The following is a 26,333-nucleotide window of genomic DNA, read 5'->3' on the forward strand; positions in this document are numbered from 1 at the left end:
TTCTTCCTAATAATGTCAATCAGTAAGGAAAATAAATGACCAGAGGCCCTGGTCAGGTAACTCAGTTGCTTAGAGCATCATCCCAATACACTAAGGTTGCAGGTTCAATCTCTGGTCAGGGCACATAAAAGAATCAACCAATGAATGCATGAGTAAGTGTGAACAGCAAATCGATATTTCTCTCTCTTCCTCTATAAAATCAATTTTTAAAAAAAGTCTGTCTGTAGGTCTTCCAAAAGAATGGAAAAAGGACTAACGAACAAGAATGTAGTGCTTTACCATTTACAAATCTTTCACATATATTCCATTTGACCCTCACAACAACCCTGTGAGGTAGGTAGCACACATACTATTCTCATTTAACAGATGAGGCAAGGAGTCACAGTTAATTGATGTGCCCAAGGTTCTACAGTTAGTAAATGATTTGTATTAATACCAGTCTTTGGCCTAAAAATTCAGCACCCAGCCTCCCCTCATACTTGCCCTACCTACTTCACAGGGATAATGAAGATAAAATGAATTCAAGGCTAGAAAAATACTTTGAGAGAAAGAAGCACTATATAATTATACCCACAAACTATAATTTTCCACGATATATGGCTCATTCCCCTTCTCATCCCAGCTTGTGCATGAACCCAGAATTTTATATTGCCTCTGTGCTCAACCGAGCAACTAAGTAAGGCAGGGGAACAGTGTGATCCTGTTTAAAGTTATATAAGTTACAACAGGGTAACTGCTGTTATAGCAAATTGAAAATCGACACAGAAAGGCCAATGTGCAAGTAGGACCCACTGAAGCACAATGCAAGCAAGGCAACATTATCAAATAGGGCATGAATGCATAGAAGGAAAAGTGATGTCAGAGGTCAGACCGGCACACACCCAGTTATCTAAGGCAAAGTGGTGGCAAAGAAGAGTTATTTGTCCCAAGTTATATAAATGAGCAAAAGGTTCACAAGAACCCATGCAAAAGCATTTCATGTCACACAGACCTCTCCAGCTGCCTATGGAGAATATAAAGTGTCATCTTCATTTTAAAGAATGACTGTACCTGTGCTCATACCCTGAACTAAACCAAGGAACAGCTCCATGCTAACCTTCCTCAGCTAAAATACAACCAGTACCATCATTCCTAGTCAGACTAGTAAACAGAATGTCTTTTAAGGTAATGAGTTAATGGCTATGTTTAGATTTTTTTCAGGATTCACTTTAGATTCTCCTGCCTTTAAGACCCAAAGAACGTTATATTGAGTTTTTATTGGTGATTCTAAGAATATGTGTTTATAACAGTTAAAGTGTGATGGGTGAATTTAACATATATATAAAAGAGTTCTATAGCATCTGTTCAGAAAAGATTATATACTATACAAACTATTCAAGTCTTACAAAACATTTTTCAGTGTCTTTTCAACTGAGAAGAATCCTATTCAGCACGCTTCTCCTCCTGAGGTGGTTCATACTGAGCAAGCTATAGGGCAAAGACAGAGGAGTTTAGGTGAATTTTATTCTAAATTGGGTAAAAAACGTAATAGTAACAAAACAAGTTAACTATTATATTCAGTTTAATTATTGACTCAGAAAGTTTATATGTTTAAATTATTAAACCATTTAATGATTTAAGATTTAATACGATTCAAGCCCAAAGAAGACTTTTTACATAAATCTTTAATATTACTATAAAACTAAAATTTAATTCCAATGTATGGCCACACTGCTAAAACACTTGATATGCAATAATCTATATCTTCCCAAAGATGATGTGGCTTATAATAAGGTACTTTCTTCCCTTCCACCAAAAGTTTACTGAACTTTCTCCTAAAAAGTAGAACAAATTATGTGACATATATGAATCTAGCCAGACAATAAAGAACTGCTAATGTCTTTGATTTAAAAGGTGCCCAACAGTTAATTGGTATTTGCACATTATGGAATCTTGGTAATTTAAGATTCTGCATTTTCTTTTATGCCAAGTTGTTACCCTGGAAGAACACTAGGCTAAGATTTGTTCCATTTAGCTGTCAGATTTGAGAAGCTAGACTTCACTGTGCTATAGTTTCCTCACCTGTGTATCTATTTTACTTATCTTGCAAAGTTATAGAGCAAATAAAACACATTATGATATAAAGTGCATTATGTGAATCAGAATGTGGTAAAACCTCAAGGACTTAAGAGTTGACTAATTTGAAGTTTATGAAAATTCTCAAAGGAGTTTAAACAAAGGAAAAACTTCAGCACTAGACAAAATTAAATGCTAGCAAATTTACAGGGGCCACCACAGGACTAGGTAGATTGTGTACCGCACAACTCTAAGAGGTGCCGTTCACAAAGCAACTTAAATCAACTACTTCAGACTCTTAGAAATCTCCATATACTTTTAAAAGTAGCATTAACCAGTATCCTCATCTTTTTGTTGATGCAGGTTCCCAAGAACCTCTTCTTGTCCACCCTTTGCTTGGCCTATTTACAATGTTTCTGTGGTTTTCTAGACAGAGCATCAGTTTGGCCTTGCAATTAATTGAGATTGATGTTCACCCCCCTCCCTCCCCTACTGCCCATTTTAGTGAAGTTTTGGTCATATTAATGTTATTAAAATGAATTTATTACTAATAATCGATGAAGTTATTAACTAAAGGTGAAGTTAACATGAATTCTTTTTAAAAATTTACCTTTGTTTTCAGTTTTTTATTTTCTTCTACAATAGCTTCATATTTCTCTTTCATTTCTGCCAATTCTAGGCGAAGCAGCTCTATTTCTGGATTTTCTGGGGTAGCAGCTCCTAAGTGATGCTTTAAAAAACTAATCTCAAAGTTAAGAATTTACTTGAGCTGAATGAAAGTAATGAAATAGCCCAGAATAGCATCTCTGACCAGGGTCACCCCACCCCATCACCCATATTTACCCAGAGATCATCATCCAAAAACTCAAAGGAAAGTAACTTTTTCAGTAATCAAAAGTATTTTAAAGGTTAGCTATGTGAAAAAAATAGGAGTTCCAAAAATAAGGCCTTTTTCTGATTTGAAAGATGAAAAGGATACTCCAAAGCACTATTAGGTTTCTCTGGTTCTTCATATAAGGCTACCAATACTGCAAATCAAAAAGCAGAAAAAGCAACAATTAACGTCTTAAATTGGAATGGCTACAAGTATATTCTATAACTCAGTATATAGTAAGAGCCTATTACATGTCAAGCACATTGCCAGGACTGCCCATACCTCGGTGAGTAAGACAGACAAGATCCCTGCTCTCGATGAACATAAAGTCTAATGCAAAAGATAAGCAAGGAACTAGACAGAAAAAGAGAATCAAAGGACCATCAGGATAATGGGTTATGGGAGCACCCTGGAAGAACACCTAACTCTAGGGTGCCAGGGAAGGCTTCTAAAAGACAGGAAGTAAGATCTGAGGTCTAGGTGATAAGGGGTGCAGATAAAATGAGAAGGGCAGGGGCAAGGGAACAATATATTGAGGAACTGAAATTCAAGTGTAGCTGGATGGAGTGAACAGTGTGGCAGGAATACCCACTGTCTCTGATTTGCTGAAGAAGCTAGAAGGGAGTTGCGGGGGAGACTAGAGAAGATCCAGCAAGTTCAGCTGGACTTTGAACCTAAGAACAACAGGCACATAAACATTTTAAGTAGGAAGGTAACAGGATCATTCTTTACTGCTGTGTGGAAAATCAGCAAGTGGGACGAGAATAAAGGCAAGAAGAGCAGTTAACAGGCTGATGTGGTTAATCCTGTTGACAAAAACAGTGACCTGCACTAGAGTGATTGAAGGGTGGAGAGAAAGTAGATACATCTGAGAAAAATTTAGGAGAGAATCAGCATGGCTATGGTAATTACTGAAAAATTCTGAATTCAAAAATGTTCTTCAAGAATGAAGTTTTCATACATAACATGCTAAATAACCACCAATCAAAAACGTTATCAGCAATAAGCATGCTCAAGTCAACATTAAAATATAATGCTTTAGTGTTTTCATATCCAATAGCTCACATCTATACTATCTTGCTCATCTTTTATTGAACACATTCCTACTATAATTTACTACTCAGCTAAAAGTCTCTCTAAACCTGTGATTAACTTTTTTGTGCATGCAACCATTTGAAAAATCTGATAAAAGCTCCAAAAATGTAACTACACACAAAAAAGTACATATTTAGACCCCAAATTAAGAACTGTTGTAAACCAACTTACATGCTTCCCTTTTATTTTTTTAGTTTTAATAACTCATCAAAATAAGACAGTATGGAAAACTCAAATGGGTAACTACTTTGAGTCCTGATAGTTACTCTTAAATATACTTACAACACTATTTTTTAAGAAATTGATCTATTTAACATCACTACTACCCTCTCTTCAAACCCCCTTTCAATATGTTACAGTACCCTTTAATTCCTCTACTTACTACTTTAAATTATATACTCAGACTTGTTTCTTCCATTAATTTTCACTCTCTTCTAGAGTCCTAATTTTATAAAATATGATACTCTTACCCTTTCTTCCTCTTCTTCCCCTATCCTATTTCTTTCAACTTGTAAATTTCTGTCAGTGGTACTTACAAGGTTGATAATTACATAACAATGTAAATGTCAAGTTTTCTGTGCTTTTCTGTAGATGGAATACACTTCCTTTTAATCGAACAAGAAAAACACTATACCCAATGTTCCCCTTTTTGCCTTAGCAGCCAGGATTTTGAGAGGTTGATACAGTGCTCAAAATAACTAAAATGCCTCTTCTTCCAAATGATTTATCATCTTTTATCTTCAACCATCCTGTCTTTCAGTGTTTTAATGTTAGAAGCAATTTCAAATCCTCTTAGAAATAAGCTAGATAAAAATTAGAAATGAAACTTATGTGAAGTACCTATGTTGATGCTGAAAATCAAATTTGAAATAGATCACATCAGTAGATAGTATGTTAAGTTATCTGATGTTATTTAGGAAACTGGAAATGTAGGGAGGCTTAGGGGTTAGATACCACCAATAGATGTGAGCAAGGGAAAAGAAGCTGCCAGTGGTTTCTAATCTTTTGTGAAGGAAAATCCACGTCTGGCCACAAGGCTGTACATCTTCGGTCACCTCCCACGAGGGTCACTTCTCTGCCCTTTACCATTCTACCTTTCACTCACTCCATCCATCCACTCTGGCCTCTTTACACTTCCTGGAACTCTTGACATCAGATACTATTTCATTCTGGTCTCTGCTCAAATGTTACTACTTAAGATGGTAAATAACAGCACCCACCCTACATAAAATGCCACACCCATCCCTCTTTATCCCCTACTTTGCAATGTTTTAATACCACTGGCTGACACTTTGTATTTATTTTGTCTCCCCGTTTTTTTCCACTGCTGTATGCCAAGTGCCTAGAACACAAACCTGAATAAAATGGTTAAATAAATGAAATGAACTTGTGGAGTTTTTTGAGGGGAGAGGGTCTCCAAGAATCTGCGACACTTCCAGAAACAACAGAGGACAAGCCTTTCATAGAGTAGTTCCTTAATGTTTGCTGAAATTTATTTGCAAAGAAGCAGGGAAACTAGTACCTGAACCCCACCCAAGATAGGTAGCAAGTCAAAATGACCAGTCAATACTTGAGAATTAGAAGTCCTGCTTTCTGCTAAGACACAAAGTTACTCTTAGAATTTTCTCCTACCCTTTGCTTCTGGCCAAAGAGCAGTAACCAAATTATTTCCCTGACTTACTGTTCTCATTTGGACCCACGCCCTCATCCTGCCAGCTCTTACACACTCTTGAAAGTGAGTTGAGCGATACATAACAAGCATTCAAATTACTGCTGAGCTAATGAAATAAGCAGTACCCCAACTACCTCTCGAAACCTTCCAGCTTCAAGCACCCTCACTTAGATCTTGAACCCCGTAAGAAGAGACACAGTGAAACAGCTTCTAATTTAAAAAGTGAAAACAAAGTAACGATTTTTATGTGCTCTCAAGCTCATTAAACTGTAATTCTACTTTAATTATGAGATCTGCACAGTGCAGGAACTAATACGGACTACAAAACAGGTTGAAAAGCCTAATTGACTAAATTGCCTACTTTGGGGATTAGGCTCACTTAGCTACACTTCATAGCGCACTTTCAAATTTGGAAGTTTTCCCACTTTGTTCGAGGTTAAACGTTTTTTAACAGGATTTTGAGGACTTCCCAGACACGGTAAGGCGGGAGGAATTGGGATCTCAAGGTCTTTAGCAAACATACCCACTGCGGCTGCTCGAAGCAAAACAACGGAAGTTGAAGAGACTTTGCAACAGCTGCAAGAGTTTCACTCCCGGCCGGGAGAGGGGTAGCGTGAGCTAGGCAGCCCGCCCGGGCGCGGCCGGAGCCCGGGCGGTGTCCCGCAGGGGCGTGCGCCGAAGCCCGAGGCCCACCGCGCTGGACCCTGCACGGGTCCCACCTGTACCCCTTCCTTTCCCACGCCACGGACCGTCAGTGGCGCAGCCCGAGTAGCACGACTAGGACACGAGGCACCCTCTCCTAGTCCATACTCACCCTTGGTCAGCGTGTCCAGCACTCCTGACTTCTCCAAGTACCTCCGGAACTGCTCGCGCTTCGAGTCGGCGGCCTGAGGAGATACGGCGGGTCAGGGGCCGAGATCCGGGGGCCGGAGCAGGAAGAAGGCTCTGGGAGTCCAGCAAACCCCGCCTCCGCATCGCTACCTCAGGCCCCCCAAAACCTGCGCGCGCCCCCACGCCCACCCGGAACCGACCAGCGGCTGGCCACCGCCCGCACGCCCCCAGCCACGCCGCCGCGCCCCCCTCACTTTGTAATGGGCCATAGTGACAGCGGCAGCGGCGTAGCTGGCGCCGGAGACCGTGGCTGGCGGGCTCTGAGCAGCACTGCACATGCGCGGAAGGGCGCGCGCGCCTGCGCACTTGCGAACCACGGTCCGGAATCGCCGGGGTGTGGCCTGTTTTCATGGCGACCAGGACGCTCTGAATGCCCCATGGCGAGCTGAGCCGAGGGAGTCTGCGTACGCCCGCCCATCTGTCTAGCCCGACGGCACTCTTTTTTCCTTTTCCGGTCCCTGCCGCGGGTCGGTTCCTTCGAGAAGTGCGAGGTGTCGGTAACTCTGGACTAGCGCCCTGGTGGGGCCCAAGCCGGGCGTGGCGCCCGGGGGTGGAGCCTGCGTCGCCCGGAGCCCTAGGACTACTGCCCGGGAAGGATCTCCCGACACCGACAGTGGGCGGACGTGCCTCTACTGGGACCTTGCAACCCTGGTAACCTATCATTATGTGCTGGCTTCTTGGCCCTCATCCTAAAAAAGTGCCCACGACTGGCGCAGGGCAACCCTTGGATTTCCAATGGTTTGAGGAATGTGTTTAGAATCTGTGCTTCGGTTCTGGCTTTTCCGTTTGGAGTTTGTTTCGTGGCCGACTTGATGTCGGCCTGTTGAGGGTGCTCAGTAATGTGCTCATAAGAGCTAGCACTTTTGATCGCTTATTATGTGCCGGGCACTGTATTAAACACATGTATTTCTTAGTTTAATCTTCACGCTAAACCTGTAAGGTAGGTACTGTTAGTAAGGTGGTGAGGTTAGATGACCAGTTAGTAGTAGAGCCAAACTTCAGTCTGGTTCCTGAATCACGATGCCGTAAATGGGTCAAAGAAAGCCACAAATCTTTTTAAGATTTTATTTACTGGATAGCAGCGTTATGATTATACTCACGACACATTAGGTTGCAGTCTATAAGGAAACTAAGTTAAGTCCCCGGAACAAACAAAACGTAACCAGTGTCCACAAATAAAAGATCAGTAACTAAAAGGAGGAATTATATACATCAAGAACAATCTCCTAAGGACTGTGATTCCTTCAAGGAAAAACCCGGTTCCAATCCACTTAGCCTCGGTTCTGAACATATGATTTCCCCAAACTCAGTTTTCACAAATTCTGAAGTGAGCCTGGGAAAAGTAATCCCAGTTGGGTAACTCTGTGTTATTGTGTTCAGAACTACCCCTTCACAATTCAGAATTAGAGATGTTTTCCCTGTTTGAAATGAGTTTGCATTTGTCCATCTTAACACCTGGTCTTTAGAGCTGCCCTTATCTATTTTGTCTGTGTCCCTCTATTACTAGGCTACTTCTGTGATAATATAATAGGCGGAATGTCTAAAAGCAGCAACTGTTCAGATCTGAAGGTCTGTGGGAGCCCGCCTACTAAAGCAATTGTTTGTCAGCAACACTAATTGATTTGGAGGGCAAGCAGTAGGATTATTGCACGTTCTGACCAACTCAGATCCAAAGGACAACACTCCAAAAGAATTAGGAGTGTCTGGAATGTCAACTGGTTGGAATTCTCCTTGTAAAGGAGAAAGGATTCTGATTGTGCCTTCTCTGAACTGGCCCTGGAGGTTACCTTTAGGAGGTGACACCCAATTTTCATCTTCTGTAGAGGGACTCCATGTAGCAGGAAGCCACCTTGGTTTCCCAGTGCAGTTAGCTGACAGAGAGAAAGCTGTTTGGGGTGACTGCCCCAAGTGGTTGTCCAGATCTATAGCAACACCTGGAATAGAATAGTGACCAGTAGGGTGCTGGTTCCTTTTGCTGTTTTTGACATCAATTTCTCTTTTTTTCCTTAACTGTTTATCATTAGCTTCTTTTCTAGATATTTTATGAGTGTTTTCATTAGTACTTGAGCTGATGTGTTGAATATGACTACAGGTAGTACCAAGTATGCCCATCTCATTAGAAAGTACAGTTTCCTGTTCATCCAAAATGCATTTCTCATCATTTCTATTGTGATTGTCAGGATCTGCCTGAAATGCAGAGGAATTTAAAGTAGGATACACTGTTGTGTGTGTTTGCTTTTCCACTATCAGATTATAATCAGGTGCAGAAGAGAGTTGCTTCAGTGAATTTGCAGCTGTGCTCTGATATTTGGCAAGATTTTGTTTTGACCTGTTCGAACAGAATTCATTATGCTCATCCTTCAATTTATATTGTCCCCAGACCCCTCTTTTAATCTTCTTAAAGCCTAGGTGGAATATTTCTAGAACATTTAAGAAAAGTGAAACAATGGCTATGGATTGCATAAATAATAGGAATATTGTCTTTTCTGTTGGTCGTGAGACAAAACAATCAATTATATTTGGACACGGGTAGCCGTGGCATTTAAATAGAGGCTCTAAATGAAATCCATATAAAAGGTACTGTCCAATCATGAACCCAACTTCAACTACAGCGCGAACAAAAATGTGTATCACATAAGTGCAAAGCAAGGTTCCCCTGAGTGGAGCTTTATTAAGTTTCCTTTGCTCCAGCTGACAAAGTTCTTGCTCCAATTTCCTCCGATCCCCAGACATTTCAAACTCTACTCCCTCTAGTTCTCCTCTCAATTGACCTTTCTCCATCTGCCTCTCTTTCTCCAGAACTCTCAGTCGGTACAAAGCATGGCCCATGTAGACCAGGGATGGTGAAGACACAAAAATCACCTGCAGAACCCAGTATCTAATGAGGGAGATAGGAAAAGCCTGGTCATAGCACACATTTCTGCAGCCAGGCTGTTCTGTGTTACAGATGAAGCCAGACTGCTCATCATTCCAGACATTTTCAGCTGCTACACCCAGAACAAGCATACGAAATATGAACAGGGTGGTGAGCCAGATCTTTCCAATCATGGTGGAGTGGATGTGAACTTCCTCCAGAATGCCTCCAAGGAAATTCCAGTCCCCCATGTTTACTTAGTCCGCCACCTTAGCTCTGAACCCCATCAACTGGGAGGCAGATAAAGTCTTCCATTCTGACGGCATGCTATTCCTTAAAGCAAACCTATGGCCAAAATATAAACAAAGCATCACTCTATCCATGTGCTGGTGGTTTTACTTTTTCCCTAGAGTTGTGATAATCTGTTACCAAGAATATATTTCAGATATCAGGAATTTAAATTCACTTATGTTTAGACCTTATAATGCAATGAAGAAAAAAACACATGATACTGAGGAGGGGTGTATATAATCTCTATGAAGAGCAGCACTGTAGGACTCCTTATAAGAAAGGAAACAAACTTCTTATCTGAAGTTTGTTTTATTTTTGTAAACTCAGAGCTTTTGGAGAGGTTCCTAAAACTACTGATTTGATCTTACAGATCTGTTAAGATTATTTTATACAAAAGTTATAACCAAAGTCAGTGATTTTAAAATCTCATTTATACACAAAGGAAAATGTGTTTCATTTCACAATTAAGAAAGATACAGCATTTAATGAAATCAGAGGAAACAGATCTGGATCTTGCTACAGGAATTTAGTTATTTTAAATCCACATTTAAGTGCCTAAATTCTGGTTTCTTGATGGCAGTTTTTGAACATTTTCAGAAATCATTTCAGTAGTATATTTATGAATATTCACAGAATCCATATTATACTTTGCTATGAAAAGTACTATGAATTTTTATCATCTTAAAGTTAACTCCAAAAATTCTCAACTATTTTGTACTACCAGGATGTTATTAGATATTACTTGAAGTAAACGGAACATTGGTGTGGTGATGGTATTATAGAAATTTTCATTAACCTACTTAAGGCATGTAGCTTGCTTTTGTGGCAGGAACAAGAAGACAAGTTATAATTTACAGGCGTGGATTATCAGCCAGTAGGTTTTATATTAAGGTCAGTATCCTAGAATATGTAAGAGGAAATATATTCCAAAGGAAAGAAAAAAGAATGAATATTTTCATCCACTTTCACTTAAAATATAAATGTATGTCTTATATCGCTTACAGAAAGGGAAATGTTACACAATCATACAACATACTGGGATACTATAGCTACAAGATACGGTCATCACAAAAATCCTACGACGTAGGTATGTTGCTTCCCTATTTTATAGTGAGGAAACTGAGGCTCACCTTAGATTATCCAAAGTCACAGCTAAAACTGGAATTCAAATTCAATCAATGTAACTCTAAAGTCAGCTCTTAACTCTTTTTATGAAACTGTTATTTTTTTCTCTTTCAGCATATTTTAAAAATTTGCATGAAAGAGACATTAAGAAAAGTCATCTGTTTTCTCCTAAAAGTTTAATTATTTAAATAGTGATAGTTTTGACTTTTTAAATAACTGGTTGGAACCTTTTTGAAAGCTTTATGCAATTAAAAAAGACTCGGAAAAGCATCAACCTTCTAAAATGTAGTTGAATCCCTAAGATAGAATTTATATTTACGTTAACAATAATATACTCTTTGCCCCTACAACTCAAAGCAGTTTAAAGTGTAAGCTGATATTATTCATAATAATAACCATAACTTGAAAACATCCAAAATAATTATCAATACAAGAAAGACTATTTCACATAATAAATAATAGTACATCCACAGTGTGGTACTATGCTAACAGTAGAAATGGTAATTATATATTAATATAAAAAGGCATTTGATAAATTGTTTCAGTGATATTCAGGTATAAAATAGAATACTATGGCCTCATCATTGTAAATGAATTTAAATGTAGAGATGCATACAAGGATATTCATCAAAATGTTAACTGTTATTTCTCAGTAGTATGAGTACAACTGACTTGATTTTTTATAAATATTTTTTTTACCATGAGCACTTCACCTTTTCTAATCACAAAAAGAAATAAAAGGTGGGGTTTTTTTCCTTAAAGGGCATTTCCTGAAAGAAGGAGCAGTATTATTTCACTACAGATCTTAGGTTCTAAAGCTTTTATAGCAAATGACATGAATACTAGTATGCATAGATACAGAACTATAGAATTCAAAAGTAAAAGATAAAAACATTTCAAATGGTTCTTGATTAGCTAAAAGAGATTAACACAAACCTTTCGCAGTTCAATCTGAAGCAAATCATTCTTAGAAGTTATACCACAGCCATTTTCAGCTCGTTCTCTGAATTTTTCCCTTTGCAGGTGTAGAGCAGATTCACTTCTGTTTAGAGCAGTGGATGAGTCAGCCACCAGCTAAAATCCATTTCCCTTTGAACTCATTCTTGCTTCTAACACAGGCTGTCCAGTAGAACTCTTTGCAACCATGATGAAATAGACTCTGTGTGCTGTCCAATAAAGTAGCCCCTAGCCACATGTAGCTTTTGAGGTCTGGCAGTGTGGCTTGTGTAAGCTACCTGTGCCTAGTGACTACTTTATTGAACAGTACAGATAAGAATACTTACAGTATTTCCAATAACCCATCACAGTTTAGAAGACTAAAGTTATGAAACCCAAATTAAGCTGAATTCAGACATACCAATTCAGGGATATCAAATTTAAAACACCGGATGTTGTATGCTTTTTTTAAAAAAAAATTTAATATATCTTTATTGATTTCAGAGAAAGGAAGGGAGAGAGAGAGAGAGAGATAGAAACATCAATGATGACAGAGTCATTGATCGGCTGCCTCCTGCACGTCCCTGCTGGGAATCGAGCCCGAAAGCTGGGCATGTGCCCTGACCAGGAATCAAACCGATATCTCCTGGATCAAAGGTCAATGCTCAACCACTGAGCCACCGGGGCAGGGCTTTTTTTATGGTAATTTTGTCTTCTGGGGAACTTAGTAAGATAGATAATCACTATTTTTGATCATGTGGACAATGTTTCTAGTACCAAAATATCTTTTTGACCAGATAAAAACTATTTAGTCATCAGTATTAATAATCAATGAGTCATGTCCGATTTCATAGTTCAGTGAATCCTGTTGCTATCCGGTTTTCTATTATTAACAACTACACTGCCCTATAGGTCATTAAAGTTCTCTCCTCAGAGCTAGTGACCTGGTGTATTCACCATGGCAGATGAATATTTCTCTGAATTTGTCCCTTTGGCAGTGTAGAGCAGATTCAGTGCAATTCAGTACAGTGAGTAGAGTTAGCCATAAGCTAAAATACATTTCTTTTTCTGCTCATCCTGAATAGAAAAAGGTCTGGAATACACACCCAGCTGTTGACATGGTCACCACCAGGGAAAAAAGCAGTATGAGGGGTGAGAAAATAAAGGGGGAGTACCTTTTTAAGTTCTTGTTCAAATCTTTGTTTACCCAAGAACATACTCGTATTCTCATACTCAAATAGTAAAAAAAAAAAATTTTAAACAAATCCCAGATCAGCTTTTCTCAAGATGCTTAAATACTTTTCTCACTGTATTAAGTGTGTGTGCTCCTTTCAGAATACAGCAGCATGTTTGGGTGGGTGTGTATAAGTAAAATATGTCAGTAATGAAAGGAGAGAAAAATATATTTCCTACTATGTTCAGACAACCTAAAACTTTTGGGAAAAGAATGGCCAACAATCTGGGTTCTCTACAGGAAAATGACACAGGCATCTCAGCTTTCAGACATTTTTACCTTCTGTAAGTAAATCCCACTCACTTCTAGGAGAGCCACTAGCCACGTGAAGGATGAGACTCTTACCATGGATGAGAGGCCAGAGCCAGGTGCATAGTGTGCACTGCAAAGCCAGTTCCAGGTTCCTTGGGGTCCTAGGCAGGCTATGAGAATCTGAAACTAGCAGTCCGGAGAATTGCATCTTTTCCTGTAAGGTATTTCTACCATCCCTGGTGCACCCACAGAAATGTTTATTGCTATACCGCCATGATACTCTTAACTTTCAGTATTGGGGGGATACAGCATTGTTAGACCAGTAGGGGAGGAGAGTATGGGCTTTTAAGTCATTACCAATCTTTAAGTTGTGGCCCCTCTTAGACAAGTTACTTGATTTTTTAAAGAGTTTCCATGTCCTCTCTAAGGTGCAGAGCAATAGCCACCTTTATGGGTTCTTAAAAAGATTAGCAATAATGTACATAAAACACCTCAGTGATCTATCTACTGGAACAGTGATTGAAAATGATTATCAGTAATCTGGCACAGGTATGAAAAGTTTTTATTAACAGCATAGTACAGTATTTGTGATTCTAGCAAGCCATCTCTGTAATACATCCTCGAAGAGGAACAGGCCTCTTTTAGAGGATGCAGGCATGCACACCCTGTGCATGGGAAAGACCCAGCTTCTGGTCTTTACTTCCCTTTTCTCTCTCCCTCGCCCCTCCCCGTGTATTTAGAGGCCCCTTCCTTAAAACCTAAGACCTTTTCTTAAAAGTCTTTGCAACTGATGACTTCAATGGTGTTTTGCTTTCTTTTAGAATTGCTAGCATTTGCTGGGACTTCTCTGTTTCTTCATAGAGTTCTCCAATTTTTCCCCCCACTGGCTCTGTTTATTAATTGGTTTCTATTAGGGACGGGTCAGTTTGCTGGGGATAGGAAAATGTTGAAAAACACAGCAAATAAGACACAAGCTAAATAAGCTGCAATTGCCATCCAAAACCGTGGATCTTTCAGCAGTGTCTTATCAAAGCAGCTAAACACAGTGTAACCAATGGACATTCCAGCAAATCCACCTGCGATGTGAGCTGCAAAAGACACCTTGGGAGAAAAGGGGGAAAATGGAAGTAAGTGAAAAAATGCTAATTACATATTTCCGTTGCCTCTCTTGTATTAAACAACACACACCATCACCGCCACACAAGAGTCTGTAAAGTCTGAAGAACAAGGAGCTCAAGCAAGAGACACAAGACGCCATGTGCACAGAGAGATGTTCTAAAGGATGCAGAGCTAAAAACACCATTTCACCAGCTCTGAGTACACAAGACAGAGCCACTGTTTGTCATTCTTCTTCTTCGTCATCTAATTTGGGGTGGTTCTGTGTAGAACCGACCAAGGCGGCAGAGCCGAGTTGCACGAGGGATCTCTAAAGGAGCATAACCTGATCTCACATAAGTGAAATGTCAGGATTAAAACACAGAGGCTACCAAAGTCAAAGGCTAATTCCAACAAAATGAGATCTTTGTAAGTTTTCTTTATATTGTAAATTCATCTGGACCCAAATTTTCATTGCTGATTTCCAATCTGCTTTTTTATCCTCTGCGGACAGTGCAATCCCTTCTCTCCTGTCCTGGCAGGCACAGAGAAGTAGAACCCAGTGGTCAGGGCAGGGAGAGTTAAGTGAAAAGGACAATCCAAGTCTGATATTTTTTCAGGATTTTCTTCCAGATGGAAATTTGCCCTAAATGACAGAATTGTTGCCCTTATTTGATGACCCTTTTTAGGTACTGATATGATAGGTAAACAAATTTTCATTAAAAAAATAATAAGCCATACTCACCGGTGACCCGTTTGCTGGGACAAAGAACCTTCTGTAGAGAGCAAATCCCACATCCGATCCAACTAGAAGGAAAGACAACCTGGTGAAGTGCCAAGGTCTCCACAACAGTGCACCGAATGCTTTGGTTTCCCCCTAATAATGGTAGCAGCTAGCATTTATTGAGACTTATTCCGTGCCGGGTGCTGTTCACAGAGCTTTATATGATTAACCTTGTATCATTAATCCTCACAATGACCCTATGAAATTGGTACTATCATTATCCCATTTTTGCAGATGTATTCATCCAACAAGTACTGATTGATTGTCTTCTAGGGGCCAGGCACTAGTCTAGGTGGTAGACATGCTGCAGTGAGCAGAGCAGATAGCCCTGTCTGGTGGACCTGAGGGAGGCAAGCAGACAAGGAGAGCATACAGTGTGTCAAGTGGTGCTAAGTGCTGTGGAGACGTACAAAGGGAGGAAGGAGAACTGGGACCGCGGGGAGCAGGCTGTGACTTTTTAATAGAGTCAGGGAGGATCTCACTGAACATAAGACATTTGATGGAGATAAGGGAGCAAGCCATGCTGACCTCTGAAATAAGAGCCTGCCAGGCAGAGGGAAAAGCAAATGCAATGTCCCTACGGCAGGAGTGTGCCTGGTGTGCTTAAGGAATACTAAAGCAGTTGATATGGCTAGGTAGGTGGTTTTCAAAGTGTGGTGTGTGTGTCGTGTGCCGCCCTCCCCCCCCCCCCCCAAAGGCCACATTCTCCAGTGGAACAGTGAGAGCCAGAATTTAGACATTTTTCAATTAAGTCAGATCTGTGCTACAAAAGGAGCCTCCGGGTTTCTTGGCCCAGGACGCCGCCCTGCATGCGCAGCACTTGGAAACATCTCATGCAGCTGTCCCGGTCAACACCCACCCCCAAGTCCCTGTGCTCGAATTAGTGAGCCACTGTGTCCTGGCAATGGAAAGACCCAGTCCTTGCCTTTGGGGAAATAGCTTCAATACTGTATCGACGTTCGAATCACTAGACAGGAATTGTGGAAGTACTCAATATTAATTCAATTGTAAATGATTATTACACAAAGTTCTGGATAAATGTGGCCGTATGGTACTTTCAGTCATTTGCATTTCCCGAGCCAGTGTAAATAACACTGAGAGATGGGACTAGGAAATGTAAGAAAAGCCCTGCCGGCGACTAGGGCTGACTTCCTGGAAACAGTTACTCTGGTCTAGCCTTCCAGGGTAGGAGGCCTCTCAAGCAGTCTTTGTAACCCTTAGCAAGTCAGTGTCTCCATTCCATTTCTCTCTTATCTTGCCCCCTCTACCCACCTCTGTCTGGCTCCTTTTGCTTTCTGGGGGAGTTTGCTTCTAAACTGCAGTCTGTAAACTGAGACATGTTTTCCCACCTGAAAAGAAGCCTTTATTCCAATAAACTGAATCATTATTGTCACTAAAAATTTGACACTCATATTAAGAGAGTTGCCTTTATATGGATTCTTTTTTTTTTTAATGATGAAAATGTGAAATTTCCTTAACATTTTCTAAAGGGAAGCTCACTTGCTTTGTCAGAAAACACATCCAACAAATAATGCTTTAATGAAGGAAGGTGCTTAAGGCCAATTGTCCTCCACAATTAAGAAGAATTTTTAGTCCTGGCCAGGTAGGTCAGTTGGTTCGAGCATCGTCCCTATACACCAAGGTTGCAGGTTTCATCCTCAGTCAGAGCACATACAAGAATCAACCAATGAAAGCATAAATAAATGGAAAAACAAATTGATGTTTCTCTCTCTCAAATCAATAAATAAAAATTTTTTTAAAGAATCATTTTTACCATTAAAACATATACACACACACACACATTTTCCAAAGGAAATGCATTTAAAATTAAAATATACCTGTATTAATCTGGTATGTGTTGTAACTTTTCTACTTTCCAATAGTAGGTAAAGCAGGCCAAAGAACTTTTAGAAATGATTTGTGCAGGGAAGTGGGGATGGTTAACAGTGGGGTGTCCTACCTCTATTTGTGGGACATAATAAAAGCACATCATTCAATGACTGTCGGTTACCTCAAGAATGATACGTTACATAAACTACCTTTGGAGAAGCCCTGTGCATGAGGAAAGGGTTTTTACTCCAACACTGAATTCAAAAAGAGTATCAAAATGAGTCCCCGTCAGAAGTTTAAAGCTTATTTTATAAAAGTCACTCATAATTACCCAAAAGAAGCAGATCGAAGACCCAGATAACTTGTGTAACAACATTTTTCGGTCAAAGGACTTGTCCCTTGGTTGTAGGTGTGACTCTTAACTCAGGCGGCACCTCGGTTCCCACAGCAACTCTCCTAACTCCCTCCCAGCACAGCTCTCCTGTCTGTGCGGACAACTTTCCCTCTCCTCTTGGATTTCTTCTGGAGAGAAAAAAAGTAGAGTATGGTATAGACTATAAACAACTCACTTATTTTCTCAGCATGAAACGTTTTTTCTACAGTTAAACTGTTCATAAACTAAATTTAGTCTCTTTCTTCAGAGGTGGTTGTCCCTGTCCCTACAGTGTAGATAGATAATTGAACTCTTGATACCAATTAGCAGAATCATTTTTTCTTACCATGTGGACAGCCAAAATCTTTGGCTTGCTCAAGTGTCACCTCTGTCCTGGCCCTCAAGTCTGACCCCACAGTTGGACCCCAACATCTGCCCTTCTCTCTACACCCTATGAGCAGACACAGCTCCGGCTGGATCAGCTCTGGAAACACAGTAACCGGCCCTGCCTTTGCTCTTATTTTTGTAGACAAAAAAAGGGGATTCTATGGAATGTAACCTCACAGGGTGATCTGACCGTAAATTCCTAACTGTACAGATCACCGTGGGTAGTCATGACCCAGGCCTAAAACTTCTTTAGTGAAAGGTTTTAAGTCTGATGAAATATTTCCGAGTTTTTTTGTCCATTGTTTTTGTACATCTGGGTTAACACACCTTTGAAATGCCAGAATACCCCAGAAAGGGGTGTTAGCCCTCAGAGAGCACAGTCTTGCTAACTATCATGTAACCCAATCCCCGCCTTACTTTCTTCAATCTTCCTTACTTTCCCTCCTTAATTTCAACTGCATAAGAGAAGCTGCAAAACTGTTTTTTTCCAGAGCATTTGAAATCTTGCTTCCCAGCATATGTCATCAGTTGGGCTCAAATAAACTCATGAAAATTCTCTACAGGTTTAGACATTCTTACATAGGCATTTTGGAATCTACACTGACTTTCAGACTCTGCTAAAATCCCACCTCCTGTCCAGGTTGAACACTCTTTCTAAAATTCCTTTAGCATGTAATTCTCTGCTGTAATTATTGGAGCTGTCAAAAGCCATATTAGTCATCCCCCTAGTCCCTGAACTTTCAGTTCCTTTCCTCCACTCTCATTATCAGTCCTCAACCACTACTCCATGCTTATATCCTAGATCAGGTTTTTTTTTAATCTGGAAATTTAGAAATTGAGGAATGAAATAGATCTCAGTGGTTTTCAAGCTTTCCGTTTTCAGAAAAAAATATATAGAGAATCTAGTGTATGAACAAGAAAAATCAGTATATAAAACAAATGAAGCTAGTCTACTCTTTTGACTTCCTTCACTGCAAAAAGAAACTAAAAGCAAAAACACGTTACTGCAGCACCTCTAAGAACCACCCATGAGGTGTCTGTGAAAACCCCACCTTTTATACCTTTTTGCTTAGGGCTAAGGAGCTGACAATTTTCTGACTCTAAGCTAACTGTCATCCTACATGTTAGTGTGTAGGAAATGGGAGAAGATCTTCTGAAGGATGAATGGATAAAATTGAAGGTGGGAAGTGTTCACAAAACAAACTTACTTATAAAGATGATGACCAGCAGTCTGACAATTCCCAAGGCAGGAATCATTTCTCGAAAATTCTTGCAAAGAGATAGATAATAATAAGTTAAGCTCTTTATTGGCAAATGAAACCTCAGCTGTATTCCCTCTTCATCTTTTTCATTTAGAATAAAGTTTGTGTGTCAAATATTTGCAAAACAAAGAACTGGTATAATAGTCCAGTTTTCAAATGTATTTGGGAAGCACAACTCTGGTGCACTTTGAAGAACAAAATTGAAACATGACATTTAACTCCATGATATAAACTAGACACAATTTTATTATCAGGAAATGATCTAAATATAAGTAATATAAAATCAACATTTAACATGAGATGATAGATGATAGATAGATGATACATAGATAGATAGATAGATAGATGATAGATAGATAGATAGATAGATAGATAGATAGATAGATAGATAGATGACGATAGATAGATAGATAGATAGATAGATAGATAGATAGATAGATAGATAGATAGATAGATAGATATAGATAGATGATAGATAGATAGATAGATAGATAGATAGATAGACAGATAGATAGATGATAGACAGATGATAGATAGATAGATAGATAGATGATAGATAGATGATAGATGATAGATAGATAGATAGATAGATAGATAGATAGATAGATAGATAGATAGATGATAGATAGATGATAGATAGATAGATGATAGATGACAAAGATGCTGTCAAACTAAGTCTGATGAAATATGTCCAGGTTTTTATGGTTGATATTTATTTGCTACATCTTTATTTCCTTTCCAAATAGGAGTTAGGAAAGAACTAAAATTTGAGTATACCTTATTTTTTTGACATAATTTCAAAAAAATTTTAAATGTTGGTCAGAAAAACCACACCTCAGTCCAGCTTGGTAACCTCGTGTTACCAGAGAGCGAAGCCAGGAGGACACTGCCACGCTCATTTAGCGAGCACATCCCATTCCCTTTCAAGTTACTCTCTTCCCAAAGAGCAAAGATGCTGGAATAGCCCTGCTTGTTCTAAGAAAATTATTTTCAATCTGTTGTAGCCACGACTTACAGTAAGAAATAATTTACATAACAATCCAGTACACACACAAATCAAACAGTACTTATTACAACTGAATTTTTTTTTCACTTTTTTCTTTTTGCTTAGTTTTTCACAACCCTTAAGCCGAGTTCACAACCACTAATGGATTGAAATCCAAAGTTTGAAAAACATTTTTCTAAATGACTTCTATTTTTGAAACAGTTTTATAATTGCTTCATATTTTTCTTCCTACAGTATTTTTAAAGTACAGATATATAAATAAGTATAAATAAAATATAAATACTTATATTTTAAAGTATACCTACATGGTTAAAGGGTTAAGAACTAGACAGGATTTTAGCCTGTCTTTAAAAGTGGTTGACATTCTCACATACTATATCATGGAAATGTAAAACAGTATGCAAACTTTGGAGGACGATTTAGCATTGAAATCCACTTCTAGGAAATTATCCTACAAAAAAACCACACAAACGCAGACAGATAAATGTAAAAGAACATTCTTTACATTTACAAAGCACTATATGTAAATGTGAAAAGCTGGAATCACCCCACATTTCTTTCAGTGAAAGATGACAGAAGTCAGGATACTGCTCTACAGAGGGTGCTGTGGAGCACTTGCAAAGACGGAGGCGGATTTATGTTGCTGCCAGGGGTAGATGGTCAGGATACTCGGTTAAGATGCAGAGCACTATAAGGGTGGTTCCATTTTTGTAATATTAATACTACAGGATTTTGAATACATATAAAAGAAGATCTGAAAGGATGTATATCAAACTGTTAACATACTGTATTGGGGATTTTGACTTTCTACTTTTCAATTTAAAATTTTATTCAGTATTCATTACTTTTGAGATCGGGGGGGGGAAGATAAAATATGAAAGGAAAACTGGTGATCAAAAGGAAGATGAGTGCTCAGTAAATATTGATAAATGAAGATTCCCTATACCAAATACCAGTTATTATCTTTAAAAAAAAAGGTTTATAGATTCCATTCCCAAAGTTCTTACCACCAGAACATTCATAAAATAGCCTCCCATCAGAGCATAGACTCCTCCTGAAGCACCCACAAGATATTTGAGTGGGTCAAAGATGGAGCTGGCAAGGGATCCTAAAGAAATAAAACACAAAGGATCAGACCTTACTATAAGAATCATGAAAGATAAATCTTTCTAATCTAAGGTAAAAGTCTGGGCCATTCTCATATTAACAAACAACATATTCACTTTGTCCCTTCCATACAATAAAATTATAGCTATGTGGGCTAACTACCTCAATTTTTCTGAAACATTGACTGAATGTTCACTATGAAGACAGTATAAGTGATAAAAGCACAGACTCTGCAGCCAGAATTACCAGCTGTGTGACTTGAGCAAGTTTCTTAACCTCTATGTGCCTTAGTTTTCCTACTTAGAAAATGGGGTATTAATGAGTTGTCAGGAGAAGTAAATGAGTTGATATGTGCATCATGCTTAGAACACTGCCTGACATGTATTATATACTTATTTCAAAACATTCTACATGTTTAGCCCAAACTATCAAAATACCTGAGACATGCAAACACTTGATTATCTTATCTAATGGCTAGCATTTTCATAGAATCAAGATGTGGCCTCCGAATCCTCCTCAACATACCATTCCATCAGATTAACCAAGCAAGATGAAATCTATTTGCTAACCCAATCTTGGAGTGCCTAAACCAAAAAAAGGCTTTAAGACCACCTCGTGCAAACTCTAAGATATTATCTCTACTTAATTCTATTATTTGGTTTCTTGCTTTTGAGGCCTCCCTTCATTCCTTAGGATACAGTATAATAGCTACTCTGTCTGACTTAGGAATCTTACAAATGGATGAGCAATCATAAAATGCATAATATAACAACTATGATTTTTTTTTAATTCTCACATGAGGATATGTTTATTGACTTTAGAGAGAGAAAGAGAAACATCAATGTGAGAGAGAGAAATCAGTTGGTTGCCTCCCATACGTGCCCCAACCCGGGATGGAACCTGCAACCTAGGTATGTGCCCTGACTGAGAAGCGAACCTCAACCTTTTGGTGTACGTATGGGCCAATGCTCCAACCAACTGAGTCACCCAGCCAGGGATGGTTTTTTTTAATGTAATAAATTTGCTGTGGAAACACCTAGAAAGGAATGACTTTCTCAGCAGAGAGGTGGAGGCCCTGCTATTCTGAGAAGAAGGAGATGGCTTTTTCATTAAACGCTGAAGGATCTTTAAAATCTGGACCGGGAAAACAGAGAAGGTATTAGGGATGTAGGAACCAGGAAAAGCAAAGACATAGAAACAAAGGTGCACAGGTGACTAGATCCAGCCATTCTAGTCAAATGGAACCATACAATATTTACCCAAGAGAAATTAAAACATTTGTCTACACAAAGACTTGCACACAAATGTTCATAGTAGCTTCATTTGTGATAGCCCCAAACTGGAAACAACCCAGGTGTCCATCAGCAGGAGAATGGATAAACAAATTGAGCTATAGCCATACAATGAAATACTGCTCAGCAATAAAAAGCAATCAGCTATTGAGATGCACAATTACATGAACAAATCTCAAAATAATTATGCTGAGTGACAGAAGTCAGACAAAAAGTAGCACATACTCTAAGATTCCATTTATATAAACTAAAAGTTACAAATGCCAGAGGAAGTGGGGAAGAGTAGGAAGAGGCAAGAGGATGGGATCCCCAAGGGGCACAGTAAACTGTTAGGGAGTGATGGATACGTCCCCCAGTGGAACAAAACGGAGAACCCAGAAACAGTCGCTCACGACAGCCAGCTGATTTTTGACAAAGGCACAAAAGCAATTCACCGAAGGAAGAACAGTCTCTTCAACAGATTGTTCTGGAGTAACTGGATATCCTTAGGCAAATAAACAAAAAGAACCTCAATCTAAACCTCACACTTTATATAAAAATTAACCAACTCAAATGGATCACATATTTAAATGTAAAACATAAGCTATAACTTTAGCCCTGGCCAATTTGGCTCAGTGGTTAGAGTGTCAGCCTGCGGACTGAAGGGTCCCAGGTTCATTCCAGCCAAGGGCACGTACCTCGGTCACAGGCTCCATCCCTGGCCTGTTTGGGGAGCATGCGGGAGGCAACCAATCGGCACATCGATGTTTCTCTCTCTCTCTCTCTCCCTCTCTCCCTCTCTCCCTCTCCCCAACTCCCCCCCCACTCTGAAAAAGCAATGGAAAAAATATCCTCAGGTGAGGATAAAATAAAATAACTATAACTTTAGAAGATAACATAGAAGAAAACATTTAAGACATAGGGCTCAGTAAAGAGTTCTTAGATATAACACCAAAAGCAAGATTCATAAAACCAAAAAATTGATAAATTGGACTGCATCAAAATTAAAAACTTTTGCACTGTGAAAGACCCTGTTAAGACAATGAAAAGGCAAGCTACAGACTGAGAGAAATTATCTGTAAACTACATATTCAATAAAGGACTAGGATCTAGAATATATAAGGAACTCTAAAAAGTCAACAGGAAAAAATATCTAAATAGAAAATAGGCAAAAGACATGAACAGACAATTTCACTGAAGAGGAGATATGGATGGCACATAAGTACAGGAAAAGATGTTCAACATTGTTAGCCACTAGAGAAACACTAATTAAAACCATGATGAGATATCACTGCAGACGTACGAGCACAACTAAAATAAAAAATAGTGACAGCACTGAATGCTGGTAAGAATGTGGAAAACTGAATCACTTACACAATACTGGGAGGAAGGTAAAATGGAACAGCCATTCTGGAAAACATTTTGGCTGATTTTTACAAAACTAAATCTACAACTGCCATGCAACCCAGCATCTGTGCTCTTGAACATTTATCCTAGAGAAATGAAAGGCCTGTTCACAAAACTCTACCTATGTTCACAAAAACCTGTACGCGAATGTTTATAGCGACTTTATTGTAACAACCCAAAACTGGAAACAACCCAGATACCCTCCAGTGACTGAAGGGTGGATGGTACAACCATACCATGTACTACTATTCAGCAATAAAAATGAACTGTTAATACATGCAACAACCTGTGTGAATCACCAGAGAATCACCCTGAGTGAAGGCAATCCCAAAAGGCTGTCTACTGTATTCTTCCATTTATATAACATTCTTGAAGTGAGAAAATTATTCAGGGAAGGGCAAACGTAGGTTTAGTTGTGCGTACATGAAACAGTTTACTCTTGTTTATTATTTATTACTTATTGTATTATTGTTTTACAGCTGCAGGCCTACTTTTGCCCACCTCTGTAGAAATAAAGAACAGATTACTGGTTGCCAGGGATAAAGAAGAGTGTCAGGAGAGAGGGAAGAGAGTATAGTTTATGGTATTGGAAATGTTTTGTACCATGACTCTTATCAGTGCTGATATCCTGATGGTGGTGCTGTACTATAGTTTTGCAAGCTGTTACCATTCAGGGTAGCTGGTTAAATGGGACATGACACCTCTAAGTATTTATTTCTTACAACTAAAGTATGAATCTGTAATTATATCAAAATAAAAAGTTTGTTTTTAAATTTTTCCAACAAATAAATAATGGATGAATGGAAGTTCTATTTTCTGCTCGCACCATAATGAATCATCATAGGCACACACAATTTTAGAGCTCACTGCTGTAGGCTGCTAGTACCTATTCAGTCTTTAGACCCCTTTAACTATTCTCCATTCTTCTGAAGTTATTTTTCTTAAATGCAGATTTGATGGTTACTTACCAAAATCTTTACTCTGACACATAAGGGCCTTCATGGTCTGGCTTTAGGCCTTTACCCGTGTATGCACCTGGCTCACCAAATTACTCGCAGTTTCCAGCTGTGCAAGACCCTGCCTGACTGCGCTGTACCTGACGATAGTCAGTGATTTATTTCTGTGTGCTTACCTTGTCTCTAATATCTCTAATTGTCTCCAATGTTTATCAGGTTTCCTAGCACATGTTTGGAGTACAATGCATCTTAAACAAGAAGCCCATTATCAAAGTTTATTACCTTTGTTTTGTTTATTACCTCCTGGGAGTCCAGAGGTGTTGATTTCAAGCAGCCCTCAGAACAAGAACACTAACCTGCAATCACTCCTGCCAGGTACACCAGGCCCACTCGGAGGCCTTTGTGGACCATTTCCAAGGGAATACCCAAAGCGAGCTGCATAATCAGATTCCCCACGATGTGCTGAACTCTGCAGAGACAAACACATTTGTCAAATATTATAACTGACCCAGGCAGTTATTTCATTGGGAGATTAATAGTCATTGAGGCGTTATTTCTAGTTAAGGACTTGCTTAACTCCAATTCCATTTTCTAATTTTTTTAGCAGGTAAGGCATTTTAGAAGTATACATTTATTTTATAAGTTCTGTTTTATAACAATTACTGATAACATCGAGAGCAATGAGGCCGGCCTAAGGAACATGAACTTGAAATTAGGTTTAGATGATAATTGCCAACTTATGTCAGCGTTAGCATCTGATTTTAACTTGCACAGTATTAAGAAAATCTTAATTCACTCATATAGACTTTAAATTTCAGTAGGTTCTTAAACAACTTGTCTTGCAACCTCAGAATATTCTTTAATAAAACAAAGATGGCAAGAGGAACCTCATTCCCAGGTCTACCTTAAAAAGTATTTTTAAAAATCTTACTAGAATGGAGGGGGGAAAGTTTACCTAGTAACACTCGTTAAAGTTGGAATCTCCCATGTATCACAATTTGGCATATAACATATTTGAGTACAGGTGTTTTTTTTAATTATAGTTTTTAAATAGATAAAAATATTTTTAAATAAAATTCATATTATTTTGCCTCTCGAACCCCACAAGCTTCTTTGGAGAATCTCTGAATGTAATTTGGTAAATTCCCACATTAGTGTAATCCTCAATTTAGTTAATTTAGTTACCATGTAGCACAATGCTTTTATTTTTTTTAAGATTTCAGGTTGCCCAGCCGGGCGTGGCTCAGCGGTTGAGCATCGACCTAGGATCCAGGAGATTGAGGTTCGATTCCGCGTCAGGGCACATGCCCAGGTTGCGGGCTCGATCCCCAGTTGGGGGCCTGCAGGAGGCAGCCGATCAATAACAACTCTCTCATCATTGATGTTTCAACTCTCTCTTCCTCTCTCTGAAATCAATAAAGATATTTTTTTTTTTTAAATTTCAGGTTAAAGCAAAAAGTTAAAAAACAAAACAGGTGTTGGATCTTCCACAAAGTGCAACAGCTTTTGTATTAGTTTTAGGGATTGTGTTTTACATTATATTTTACTTAACAAATATCCATTAGACCGCTGCAGA

General features: G+C 39.0%; 3 protein-coding genes across 4 annotated transcripts in view; all 3 read right to left on the reverse strand.

Moving 5' to 3' along the window:
• Positions 1 to 253: 253 nt before the first annotated feature.
• MYCBP (MYC binding protein) lies at positions 254 to 6,909 on the reverse strand. The gene is made up of 5 exons (XM_081145498.1): positions 6,782 to 6,909; positions 6,511 to 6,583; positions 3,035 to 3,083; positions 2,666 to 2,795; positions 254 to 1,467 (listed from the first exon to the last, which is right to left on the reverse strand). The coding sequence occupies exons 1-5, from the start codon at positions 6,863 to 6,865 to the stop codon at positions 1,423 to 1,425; spliced, it is 381 nt and encodes a 126-aa protein (XP_081001624.1). The 5' UTR covers positions 6,866 to 6,909; the 3' UTR covers positions 254 to 1,422.
• A 1,235-nt stretch (positions 6,910 to 8,144) lies between these two features.
• GJA9 (gap junction protein alpha 9) lies at positions 8,145 to 10,659 on the reverse strand (the record flags this gene model as incomplete). Its single annotated transcript, XM_081145496.1, has 1 exon — positions 8,145 to 10,659. The coding sequence occupies exon 1, from the start codon at positions 9,690 to 9,692 to the stop codon at positions 8,145 to 8,147; it is 1,548 nt and encodes a 515-aa protein (XP_081001622.1). The 5' UTR covers positions 9,693 to 10,659.
• Positions 10,660 to 13,821: 3,162 nt separating this feature from the next.
• The window catches only part of RHBDL2 (rhomboid like 2), a 29,713-nt gene continuing 17,201 nt past the window's right edge, over positions 13,822 to 26,333 (reverse strand). Inside the window, exons 4-9 of one of the 2 annotated variants that reach the window (XR_013999424.1) lie at positions 25,114 to 25,226; positions 21,024 to 21,124; positions 18,957 to 19,017; positions 17,320 to 17,510; positions 15,120 to 15,181; positions 14,368 to 14,380 (exon numbers count right to left, since the gene is read on the reverse strand). Coding sequence is in view for 1 of the 2 variants with exons in the window: in XM_081145497.1 (XP_081001623.1) it covers positions 14,201 to 14,380; positions 15,120 to 15,181; positions 18,957 to 19,017; positions 21,024 to 21,124; positions 25,114 to 25,226 (517 nt within the window). In the remaining variant the exon portion in view is untranslated. Of the gene's footprint in view, positions 14,381 to 15,119; positions 15,182 to 17,319; positions 17,511 to 18,956; positions 19,018 to 21,023; positions 21,125 to 25,113; positions 25,227 to 26,333 lie in introns of both variants that reach the window. The other variant, XM_081145497.1, reaches the window with a different exon arrangement.

The sequence above is a fragment of the Miniopterus schreibersii genome (genome assembly GCF_964146895.1).
Source record: "Miniopterus schreibersii genome assembly, chromosome: 8".
Taxonomy (NCBI): Eukaryota; Metazoa; Chordata; class Mammalia; order Chiroptera; family Miniopteridae; genus Miniopterus; species Miniopterus schreibersii.